Source organism: Gymnoscopelus microlampas (genome assembly GCF_963454915.1).
Source record: "Gymnoscopelus microlampas genome assembly, chromosome: 11".
NCBI lineage: Eukaryota > Metazoa > Chordata > Actinopteri > Myctophiformes > Myctophidae > Gymnoscopelus > Gymnoscopelus microlampas.
The window spans coordinates 8,729,288-8,742,479 of NC_139948.1; the positions used below are offsets into that span (position 1 = coordinate 8,729,288).

A 13,192-nucleotide genomic window follows, 5' to 3' on the forward strand; every position below is an offset into this window, starting at 1 on the left:
AAGATCCCCATCAAGAAGATGATGAGGCCGACCGCGTCGAAGATCAAAGCCACCGCCATGAAGAAGGCGCAGCGGCCTCTGTCTTTGGGGTCCAATCGGTCCATATGGCCACGAACCCAGAACCTCAGCGGACGCAAGGGGTTGATGTTGACTGATGATGCAAGTGCGAACGAGTGACACAGAGAGAGGAAAGCTTGTCACAAGGTGGCTTTAAAGTGGGGAACATTCTTTTGGACTGAGCAGCCAAGCAACGCCTCGCATTTCTCTTGTTATACGAACACAGTGGTAGGACTGGTATCCACAACCGCAAGCTATGTGGCAACCATTGCCTTCTGGGTGTCGGGCTGACAAAACCTCATTCCTTCACAAAGCCGACACCTTTTCATGTCATTGTCAGTGCATGGAATGGATGTTGAGATTGATGCGCATGGAGTTTACAATCGGCTGCCTCAAAGCCTACTGTTTACGTATGAAACTGTAGCATATCAAAATAAACCGATTTTCCACAGTTGGGTTTGTTGAGATAGGAAATCATTTAGGGTAAATGTCAGTATGACAATGATGCGATTATATACCACAAGAAATTGTGTTTTTTTCTTGACCAATTAATCCTTATTTATTTTGTCGTATACGACAACCCAAAATAACACAAAATAGGGAAGCCAGGTCTATGTGTTTAACATACCTTGTTAATCAAATTGTAAAATTGTGATAATATCAAAAATAAACGTCAAACATATCATGTATTTAATACAGTCTGAGCCGGGATGAAACATATCCCCACCAAAACTGAATGACCAGAGGGGTTGATGATATCAAAAGCAGAGTCATTGATTTCTCCCCCACCCACCATCACTTGTTTTGTGTGTGTGTGTGTGTGTGTGTGTGTGTGTGTGTGTGTGTGTGTGTGTGTGTGTGTGTGTGTGTGTGTGTGTGTGTGTGTGTGTGTGTGTGTGTGTGTGTGTGTGTGTGTGTGTGCTTAGTTTCTCCCTCCTGTTGTGACTGACTGACTGACTGACTGACAGTGAGTTATTGTCGTCCTTGTCTAGTCTTCTTTGTCCTGTCCTATGTTTTTCTCTTGTCTCTTTCTTTTATCTTTCTTCGGACTGCGCCCCGGGCCAGTGTAATAACTGGATGGGAGACGCACTAACAAATCCCGAACCTCGAACCTATGAACCTATAGCCCCTAGAAAACCCAACCCTGATTATCCAAGCCAACAGTTTTGACTTCATCTTTCAGTTATTAATACATCCTAGAGGATGTCAACAGTAGGCTGCTAAATACAATGTCAGTCACATAAAACAATATCTAATTGTGAGTCGGAGATGCATAAGCACCAAAATATAGATCAGTGGTTCTCAAACTTTTTCAAGTCATGGACCTCCAAATTGATTCAAAATGTTCGAAGCATTTTCGATATTTTTCAAATTTGTATCTGCTATGTTTCAATAGCTCTCCTAATAGCTCTGCTATTTTTCAATAGCCAACATATACATGCATAAAGTGGTTAAAATGACTGTGATCCTATATTAAATACTTTTGCTGGGGACCCCCTGGAACCCCCCCAAGGACCCCTGGGGGTCCCCGGACCCCACTTTGAGAACCAATGACATAAATAGATAGAGGATCTACAAGTTCACAAGTTTTTGGCCAATCCTTCATATTTAGCTTGGCAGCCGTTTGACATATATACATGATTGATGGTGTCATCATGCATAGCAATTATGTCATGGAAATGTCTCTCTGAGCACCTTGTTTGACCAGTTAAGCCGTTTTGCGAAGGTTCCGCTTATATGGCAGCACCCAGCCCAGCCTGTGTAACCACACACAGGCAGAGGTGGAGCGCATAACATGAGTCAACAGAACAAATCGAGTACACAGTATGTCATTGCTTGTGACATCAGCGTTCCCATTTTAACCCATGAAGACGTGAAGCCGATTCTAAACAAATGTCTTCTAAATCCTAACAGTTTTCTGAAAAACGTATGTTTCTATATCAGTGGTTCTCAAGCTTTTTCATAATTGCCAAGGACCCCTAAAATTATATGTATTTAGCCGCGGACCCGCCATCTCAAAATATTATGTTCCAGGGACCCCCAGAAGCAAAGATTGGAGTTAAAAATGTTCGCTTTAAAATAATACATATATTCAAAGATTTGCGCACATTTTCACAATTTTTGAATAGCCAAAGTGTAAAATGATGCTTTTTATACCTCAACTCAAAAAATCACACAGATGCATTCCAGGTCTTAATGGGTTGTTAATTTGACAGCAGTATCTTATCAGCCACGCTGGAACAAGTATAGGAGGGTCCACAATATCTTTCTATGCTATTTTTGCTATTTGCTAAAAGATCTATATAGACCACCTTTGATGATGGAGAGGACCACTATGTTTCCACACTCACTCCAGAGGGCCACGTTGCATAATATTGTTGCTGTTGGGCAGAAACCTCTTCTCTCCATATTTTAACTTTTTTCGTAAATTTATGCCATACTTGGTCATTCTTGTATGTCACACAAAAGTAGTAAAAATGACACGTTTTGAGCTTGTAGGACTGCTATTTTTACTACTTTTGGAATTGGAAATCCGGATTATTTTTTGGTATCACCAGTCATCTGCGTTCCCCGCACCAGCATCTTTCTTTAGTTTAGCACATCCACGTAGTTAGGCGGGACGTCCTCTTGATCGATGCCAGTGTGTTTGTTCACACAGTATAAGCTTTTAGGCAGGGAGTTCTCTGTGTCGATGGCAGTGACCGCCCGGCTAGTCTCATCCTCCTGACTGCTATCTTCTCTGATACACCTGGTAGCGCACCGTGCGGACGTATATCACCATGGGCTCGCTCAACTGCCTGACAGCGAGTCCCCGGTTAGATTCCTGGCTGGCCGGACCGTTTGCCACACTGTTTGCCGTCTCTCTGCACCGCGTCTGTCAAATAAAGCAGTGTTTCCCAACCTGCGCCAAAGATCACAGAGTCCCAGTGTCTTTGGAGGTGGTCCAAAAGAATTGTTGCACAAAATCATCTCAATTTTGGACAGTCATCATTATACTGGCCAAAAAATGTCAAAAATACTCAACATTTCTTGTTGAGTATGTTTTATAAGATAGCCGATATACAAGGTCACAACATGCTCATTTCTGTCCTGGTAACTTGTTCATGTTTTAGTTTAAATGTTGTACTTATTCACATTGTTTAAATGTTGTACTTATTCACATTTTTTATTTAAATTTGTATCTTGTAGATCGGCTATTTTTGCTATACATCATTAAAAAAAAGAAAACAAAAGGGGAAAAAAAGAAGAAAGTCCAGTCAAGCTCCTTCTGTCCTGCCAAATCCCTCCTGACGTTGGTCTGGTCTGCAAGGCACTCCAGTACATGACCCATAGTGTGGGGCTTTTACTTGACTTAGTCCTATAGAACGGTCACTTTGGCAGGCCCATGGCCCAGCTCCTCCAGAGGCACGGTGATGCTCCCCAAGTACCAGAAGATCCAGAAAACAAGGCTGAGGAATATGAGCAGGGGTCCCGACAGCACGAAGAAGTCCCAGAAACTCAGCGGAGCAAAGAGCCCCATCAAGAAGATAATGAGGCCGACGGCGTCGAAGATCAAAGCCACCGCCATGAAGAAGGCGCAGCGGCCTCTGTCTTTGGGGTCCAATCGGTCCATATGGCCACGAACCCAGAGCCTCAGCGGACGCAAGGGGTTGATGTTGACTGATGATGCAAGTGCGAACGAGTGACACAGAGAGAGGAAAGCTTGTCACAAGGTGGCTTTAAAGTGAGGAACATTCTTTTGGACTGAGCAACCAAGCAACGCCTCGCATTTCTCTTGTTATAGAGGTCAAGGAAAAACCTTTGCCCTGCATTTTTCACATCTGCCTTTTATAGCACCACCAGGAGGCCGACTTATGTAAAACACATTTTTTTATATTACTCCTTCCGATTTTATCCACATTTCAAGCAAATCGGTACACATGATCTCTATAGTCATGTGATCAAGATGGATGTGTTTGATTTTTCATATTCCATCCTGATTGGCTAAGATTGACATCTAAAGTTTGCAGTAATGGCTTGTTTTGAACAAAATGCCGCAAATCATGAACGCAGCGTCCTATTGCAGTCAAACTTTGCACGCACATTCACACTATGTTGAGGAACAAATGCCACCCTTTTAACATTGGCCTGTTATAGCGCCACCAGCAGGTCTAATTTAGCAAACCAATTTTTTTTAACAGAGTGCCTCAAATCCTGAATGCAGTGTCCAATTGCCGTGCGAGGCCTAAGAAGAAATGGCACCCTTTTGACATTGGCCTATTATAGTGCCACCAGGAGGCCACAATAACCTACCTGACCTGGCGGAGAAGTTAACTTTATGAACTTAAATACAAATACATTGGACATAAAAAAGTAATTAAACTAATAATATAGACGGGTCATGATTGCTTGTTTGGGATTGTAACAGCTGAAATCAATATATCAGTATTCCGATATTAAGTGAAGGTGGGGGCCGCATGTGGCCCCCGGGCCACCAGTTGCCCATGTATGATATAGACCCATACAATAACATGTCGAAAGTGGTGAATGAATCGGCATGATACATTTGCAGAGGGAGAAGTCAACTGGCTTAAAATGAGAAGTGATGTTTGCACAAGGCGTGATGTTGTCAGTCTATCAGACCTGTCTGGCTGCATAGTACATGTTTTTCCCAAGTTAAAACTAATGTTTACATGATGTGATAGTACACAGTTTAGTTTTTTTGTTGTAATAATATTAATAATAATAATAAAAGACAATGGAAATAGGTCTTATTCTGGATTTTTTTTTATTAGAAGTGGATACATTAAAAACATCCTCTTCACAAAACCAAACTCCAATTTGGTATTTGTTTCGTTGAGGTTTTTAAATTGCTTCTGACCCACAGAGTGACAAGCTGGGCGTCCTCCCGAGTCGTGACAAATATCTCTAAAACACAAAAATGTCCCGGTTTTCAACATTCACTACCAAATAGTTTTCACCACAGTCAAAATAACAACACTTGAATTGAGTGATAATATATAGACGTTCATCATGATCTGTTCTGCTGAAAGGTGCAGTATGCTAAGTGCTACAATAATTGCATGAAACGAAAACACCAGGTGAAAATAAAAACAAAAATTCAAAAACATTTCAAATAAATTGTCAAAAGTACCAAATATAAATATATATATATATTCGACAGTGGGTCCAGACAATGGGTCCACTCAACAATGGCTTAATGAAAGCCATCGTTGAGGTTGAAAATGATCTTGTTTGAAATGACCAAACCTGCCTACCGATGATGTCACTGGAAGGCAGTGGTGCAAAGTGACTAAGTACATTTACTCAAGTACTGTACTTCGGTATAATTTTGAGGTACAATTTTGAGGTACTTTTACTTTACTGGAGTATTTCCAATTAACATCTCAGAGGCAAATAATGTGCTTTTACTCCACTACAATTATTTGAAAACTTTAGTTACTAGTTACTTAGTAGATTTTGCTTATTATTACAAAACCTCCATTAACCACTTCTTCAGCCCTATACATTTTGGCCATTTGAAAATAGCCGAAGTACAAGCTCACTGTGTGTCGCGGTGCGACGCATTGTGCACAGAAAACAGAAAAGTCACTAGTACAGTGGGGGCGGGGTGTGTTTACAAAAACCCAGGTTTTTTTTTGTAAACCCCCCCCCCCCCCCCCCCCCCCCCACTGTCCACACAGGCTAAACCTGTTTGACCGGCTGTTGTTTTGACATCAAATTACAAAGACAGAAGCGATTCCATATCACTTGTTGTCTGTGTCAACAAGCCACTGCATTGTGCTACTACTGTATTTAACCCGTTGTCGCTGTATCTCCCCCAAAAAAACATTCATTTTTAATTATTATTGTTTTAAAAAAAAATAGGTATAACAGTTAAAAAAGCCGATCTACAAGCTCACAACGCGTCGCACGGCGACGCGTTGTGACCTTGTAGATCTGCTATTTTCACATTGTCTGTGACACTCTTGTATGATGACGTAGGGGCATTAGTTTACAAAATAAATACATAATAAATGTTAAACATGGAGATATGAGGTTTCCTGGCAGACAGCAACAATATGCCTGATCCCTGGAGCATACCAACCACATGAAAACAACACACATCATCACTGGGAGAGAATACAATGCTAAATTATTTACACACTGGACTACACTATGTGACCTTATTATAATACATACCGTCGGAACATGTTTTGGAAATATCCTGTTATAATGTAATGCAGGGGTCTTCAACGTTTTTCAGGCCAAGGACCCCCTAGCAGAGGGAGAGATGAAGCAGGGACCCCCTCTTTATCATATGCAATTGTGTTGCAGATTAAACTTTTATTTTTTACTTGTAGATCTGCTATTTTCGGCTAATGTTCCTCACAATAGAGATACTAGGGTTCAAGTGGTTAATGTAAAAAAATAAAAATCCTATCACACAAAGATTTGGCGGACCCCCTATAGTAACTCTGAGGACCCCCTACGGGTCCCGGACCCCCTGTTGAAGACCCCTGATGTAATTTATAACAAGGCTATAATGTGCTAATAGGTGGCATCATTAAAGGTAGTGTAAGTGATATTTTATGGTTAAAACCAAACATTGTTTTTTGTTTTTGTTTTGTCAAATAGTTAAAGCTCTAAATTCAGACTGTAATCATTGCTACAGAGTGTTTGTTCAGTAACAGAGGTCTCCCAGACTCTTCTGCTCTTTAATAAAATAAAATAAAATACATTTTCAGATGGGTTGCCAATTTCCAAATGTTGTCTGCTCATTTCTTTGTGTCATCACTTCCAATTTCACACTTGTTTATCCTGTAGCCTGCACGGGTTCCCTCTCCTGATTGGATAAAAACTGGTATCCCGACCTGAATAACATAGTTTCTGTTTACTAAAGAGCTGGAGAGATAGGGAGACCCTCGTTACTGAATAAACACAATGATTACTATAACAAATATAGAGCTATTTAGCACTCATTTGAACAAAATGAATCACTTACTGCCCCTTTAACAAATAGGAAAACAGTCTCAGTTAAAAATAAGCATCATAACCTAAATTACACTATCAATTGACTGATAATGATTGTTGTTCATATTTAGAACTGTTTAGAGGCCCAGTTATTGATGAATAAAGTTTCAATCTATGTCCAAACAATTGACCGTGAACAATTAGCTCTGTGACCTATTTTTTAGGTTAAGGCCTATATAAAGGGCCCAGTAATAGGCCAGTGGTTCTCAACGCGTGGTCCGGGGTCCCTGAGGAGTCACAGGAGGTCTGTAACTCTGAGAGTGTACAAATGGAACCAAATGGACCCATTTGGACCCATTTGTATACTCTAAGAGTTATGGTGGTCCTTGAATAAAAATGTTTTGAGAACCACTGTGCTACATTAAATGTAGCAGAGCCTTAATTAGCGTAATTGGTAAGACCTGTGAGGGAAGTAAGGAAGAGGCCCAATTTCTCTCCAATATGGCTGCTGTGCATAGAGCCTATTTAAAGTGCTTTACGTGGTCCTCAAATGTTTTCATGTCAAGGACCTCCAAATTGATATGTATTTTAGTTAAAATAACCCTGAGGGTTTTACAGTATGTAGATTGGGGTCCCAGAGAACGTACATTGTATCAAATGGGGGTCCGTAGCCTAAGGCATATGAATTTTGTCCTTGAAATGAAAAAAGAATTGCTGATCGGCTATACCAGGGGTCTTCAACGTTTTCAGGCTAGGGACCCCCTAGCTGAGAGAGAGATGAAGCGGGGACCCCCTCTATATAACTTTTTTTTTTAAATTAGGTCTGCTGTTTTTTTCCTCTACACCTATACCTCTTTACCAAAAATAGCAGATCTACAAGCTCACAACGCCTCGCAGCGCAAGGCGTTGTGAGCTTGTAGATCTGCAATTTTTTGCTAAAGTTCTCCTCAGAAAAAGGGATGCTAGGGTTCAAGTGGTTAATGTAAAAACAAAAATCCTATCACACAAAGATTTGGTGGACCCCCTATAGTAACTCTGAGGACCCCCCTGTTGAAAACCCCTGTGCTATACCTTTCAAAGTCAGAATAGGCGTCCATTATTTAGGCCTTTTTTCCGGCGGTGTTACTGGACGGGTGCCGTCCCGTCACAGCAGTTCGGGGGGAGTTCAGGCCTTTCCGCCGCTGCGGGCTCTTTGGGACACGGGTCCGAGCTGGCGGTGCTGCTGGCGCCGTCGTCGTCGTAGCCCTTATTCACGAACCCGTCGAAGGAAGACGACTTCCCCCACGTCACCTTGGAGGGCTTGTGAGCGGGCACGAGGTCCGCGTCTCTCCCTCGATCGCCGCCGCTTTCGCCGTCGTCATCCTCATCGAAGGCGAATTTCGGACGCCTTTGCGACGGGTTGGCGTTCAGCCTCTCCGACAGCTTCCTCGCCAGCAGCGCAAAGCTGCTCCTCTTCTTGGAGGACGGGTCGAGGTCCTCGTCGTCGGCGACCTGGATGTTCCCCACGTACCACATGAGCCACAGGGCCAGGCTGCGGAGCGGGGGATAGGCTGAATCATCATGACATCACCACAACCAAAACATGTGTTTCCGGCAGTGGTGGAAGAAGTACTCAGATATTTTACTTAAGTAAAAGTAGCAATACCACAATATAACAATACTCTATAACAAAGGCCTGTGTTCAAAATGGTGCTTGAGTAAAAGTACAAAAGTATTGGCATCAAAATTTAAAAAAAATACCAAAAGTAAAAGTACTAAACTGTTTGAAAAACTACAAGCTCACAACGCGTCGCATCGCAATGCGTTCTGAGCTTGTAGATCGGCTATTTTCAAATAGCCTATGTGTAAAACAGGGCTAAAGGGGTTGATGTATGTTGTATAATATAATCATTTATATCTTCAAAGTTAATCTTAAAATGTAGATACATTGTAGACATATGATAACTTGTGAAACGGGACGTTCTGCACAATGAGTAGACCTACTTTTACTTTTGGTACTTTAAGTACATTTCTATACCAATACCTTTGTACTTTTACTCAAGTACATTTTATATTCCGTACTTTTACTTGTAACAGAGTAGTCTACTGCTATGTAGACTACCTGCTGCTATGTTCATGTGCATTATGTCCTCAAGTAGATGCTCTACTGTAGCAGCTGGATGTGTAGTAGCCCTGAAACATGACTGTCATATCACGACAGTCATGGAACCACTTGTTCTTGATTTTTGAATGATCTCCATTTACAACTCTTACATCTACATAAACGTTCAAATTTCAAATATAAAGTGCTTTACCCTAAAGCCATTGATGTGTCAAGTTAAATCGCCAAGGTATTATACCCGTATCTTCCGTATTGTTAAATAAAAAGCACTTTAATCCAATAGACGGCCATTTTATCACAGAGTTATAATCTATCAGAGTGCAATACACCTCCCAACCAATAGGGTCGCATAGTTGAAAGCATATGAAGGACATTTTAAGAAAATGGCCACCAATCAGATTAAAATGCTTTTTATTGAACAATATGGAAGATACGGGTACTTAGACCCAGGCGCTTTAACTGGTTACATCCATGGCTTTGGGATAAGCTCTTTATGTTTGAAATCTGAACGTTTATGTAGACGTACGGGTTGTAAATAGAGACTATTCAAATACCAGGAACAAGTGGTACCATGACGCTTGTGACAGACGAGCGTCATGTGAATAATGGCTAGATGTGTAGCTACAGTATATTATGTTTAGCCATCTATGTATATATATTTTGTTTGATCTATCTTTTTCTCCTTGCTCGCCCCTCCCTGTTTTCTTTTCCCTTTCTGAAAACAACAATGGAACTTACACAAAAACGAATTTCACCCACACTTCCTCACACACTTCTGTGATGTGACAACAATACAGTTGATTATAGATTAGTGCACTGCAGTCTGATTAGCTGCGGTGCACACACTGCTTAACAGGTGCCAGTGGTGTAACAGTAAAGTAACTGAGTGCATGTACTCAAGTACTGTACTTAACTACAATTTTGAGGTATTTTTTACTTTACTGGAATATTTCCAATTTTCAGTACTTTTTACTTCTACTCCACTACATCTCAGAGGCAAATATTGTACTTTTACTCCACTACAGTTATTTGTTATTATTTATTTATTACAAAGATTGTGATTATTATTACAAAACCACTTCAGGCCTATTTACATTTCGACCATTAGAAAATAGCAGATCTACAAGCTCACAATGCGTCACGATGCAACACATTGTCAGCTTGTAGATCTGCTATTTTCAAAAGATTTTTGGCTGAATCTGTGGTTCCCAAACTTTTGTAATTTTTTAAAAATACGTTTTTATAAAATACATTAGAAAGCTTGTGAAGTGAGACATTCTGCATAATGAGAGTAGCCTATAGGCTACGTTCTACTTTTGGTACTTTAAAGTACAATTAGAAATACGGACTTTTACCTGTAACAGAGTATTTCGGTATTGATACTTTTACTCAAGTAAAAAGAGTACTTTGTCCACCACTGACAGGTGCCCATCAGCCATCATCACTCTGGCCGGTTGTAGCCTATACCTGCAGAAGATGACCAGCGCGCCGCTGTAGATCAAGAAGTCTCCATAGAAGCGGCCGTCCAGGGTCAGGTTGGCGAAGATGCCCACGAACAGGATCACCAGGCCGAGGAGGTCACTCACGATGGCCGCGAAGAACAGCGACGCGCAGCCGCCGATGCGTCTCAGACGCCGGTGGTCCCCCGTGTTCAGATGGTGGTCCCCCATCATCCCCGCTGCGGAGCATGGTATTGCGCCCGTGTAACGGGAGGATGATGCTGCTGCTTCATCATCACAGTGACACATACACACACACACACACACCTCTTTTTACCTGGGCGGAGAGAGAGAGAGAGAGAGAGAGAGAGAGAGAGAGAGAGAGAGAGCAAACGCGCACCTGTCCTGGAGACGCCCTGCTCTGACGTCACTATATGCGTGGATACAACATAGTGTATTTACATACACTGCAAACATCCTCTGTTTATGATGTAACTGTGGGAGTGTACAATGTGTAACCAAATGGACCCTTCCCTTCCATTTGGTTACATTGTCTACACTCTTGGTAGCCTATTTATTATTTTATTTTTTAAATAACATGGAAGACAATTTATGTAGCAGTGATGGAAGAAGTAGCCTACTCACATTTTTAGTTGTTTACCTATAAGTAAAAGTATCAATACCATATTGTAGAAATAGTCTGTTACAACCAACAAAAATAAAGTACTCCTTATGCAGAAGGTCCCATTACACAAGTTTTCAAATGTATACAACTCCTTTGAAAATAGCAGGCTATTTTCAAATTGCCAAAGTATATGTATAGGTTTATTTACAGTATGTATATATGAAATGATGTTGTAATAATAATCAAAATATACAAAGTAACTAGTAACCAGTAAGTTTTCAAATTAGTAAAAGTACAATATTTGCTTCTGAGATGTAGTGGAGTTGAAGTAAAAGTATTGAAAATTGGAAGTACTCCAGTAAAGTAAAAAAAATACCTCAAAACTGTACTTAAGTACAGTACTTGAGTAAATGTACTTAGTTACTTTCCACCACTGAGAAATAGCTAAGCCTACTATCTATGTTACAAGTAAAATTCCTGCGTTCAAAATGTTAAATTAGTGGACAAGTATTGTCTCCAAAATGTATGGCTTATAGTATATTACTGGATTGTAATTAGTAAAACATTACGTTTTTATCACTTTAATGTTGCAGCTAAAGGCGGGACTGCTTTTAATAGTTGTATGTGCTGCTGGGTAGATTAACCTAAAATACATGATCATTTATCACTTAGTTTTGTATTAATAAACAAAATCTCCTAAGTAACCAAACATAATATGGCTACAATGTTTGCCTGCAACGATGTAGTGGAGTAGAAGTGAAAAGTATCGAGGAATGCAAACTCAAGTAAAGTAGATAAGGCATTATAGACATGGTATGCATAGCAAGTGTTACCACATTACTTAACCAATTAAACCCCAGCATTCGTATTGTGGGGAAAGCTTTTGCTTAAAATTGCGATCGACAAGCTTGTCGATCGGCTATTTTCAGCAAAAGCTTTCCCCAAAATAACAGAAAACAGAATATACGCTAGTATAGAACCCTCAGGGACTCCACCCAACCATATGGGGTTTAAGTGGTTAAGAACTGTACTTGAGTAAATGTAGGCTACTTAGTTAGGCTATGTATTTTACTCTGTTGTATACAATCCCAGAGTTAAAACCGGATCAAACTGAGGAGTTGCATGCTTTTCGCTGCGGTTTGTTTTAAGAAGGAATATAGATACAGAGCCGTCGATCACATTTTATTAGCGTTAGCCTATATTTAGCGATAATTGGTGTAGGTCTTGTTTCACGTCAGCAGGGTCCTCTGTACTGTAGCAGCCTTTCATTTCACCTCTTTGCAGGATGCAAATGAGCTGGCTGTGGAGGACGTTTACCATGCTATTTGACTGTCAAATTACCACTCATGTGATGGCTAGGCTACGCACATCAAAAGCGGCATGCCATTATTTGCCCACATCTACACACATACAGTAGCCTACGTCAAAACAAATGGTGCTAAATGGCTCTAACATGGCCTCTTTGGCTCGTAATAATATACGGAACCTGTTTTGATTTATTAGAACCATAATCTTAACCATTTAAACCCTATACTTTGTCCCCCAGGGGACTGTACTATATGTTTGGGGGTCGTCCTTGGCGTGGAAAGGCTTAGGAAACACTTCGGTAAAGCACTCTGAGTAGGCTAAAGGTGCTATAGAAATGCACACCATTTACGGTAGAGTGCAGAATGTATTATGTAAAAACACACTTCACTAAGTCAATAATGGCAGACAGGAACACACACACAGACTGACAGCTGTGAGAATGACTCAGCAGCCAGGCTCAGAATGTAGAGCTCTTAACTCACTGTTGATCCAGCCAACTCGTTCACAAACACTGGGTCGGGGTTGCGTTGGTCGCAGACACATTTTTATCGGTCGCGGGTAAATAGCCCTTATTTCTTTTTGTTTCCTACATTTTCTTTTTTATTATTATTTATCATTTAAAGAAAATAGAAAAAAAAACAGCAACAATGAATTAAAAATAAACTCAATGATTTTTCTAAAATAATTTGATGAATACATTTGATGAAT

The 13,192-nt window shown here is 40.7% G+C and overlaps 1 protein-coding gene across 1 annotated transcript; it reads right to left on the minus strand.

Moving 5' to 3' along the window:
• Window positions 1-7,930: 7,930 nt before the first annotated feature.
• Window positions 7,931-10,886, minus strand: tmem238l (transmembrane protein 238 like). Its single transcript, XM_084072172.1, has 2 exons — window positions 10,580-10,886; window positions 7,931-8,542 (listed from the first exon to the last, which is right to left on the minus strand). Exons 1-2 carry the CDS (start codon window positions 10,858-10,860, stop codon window positions 8,134-8,136), a joined length of 690 nt encoding a protein of 229 aa, XP_083928298.1. The 5' UTR covers window positions 10,861-10,886; the 3' UTR covers window positions 7,931-8,133.
• Between the last annotated feature and the right edge of the window lie 2,306 nt (window positions 10,887-13,192).

Bases quoted from the DNA above. Each gene is read 5' to 3' on its own strand.
- tmem238l (XM_084072172.1), bottom strand. From the start codon at position 10,860: ATGTGTCACTGTGATGATGAAGCAGCAGCATCATCCTCCCGTTACACG. The intron at 8,543-10,579 runs GTATAGGCTACA...CCCGCTCCGCAG, and splicing joins GCGCTGGTCATCTTCTGCAG to CCTGGCCCTGTGGCTCATGT.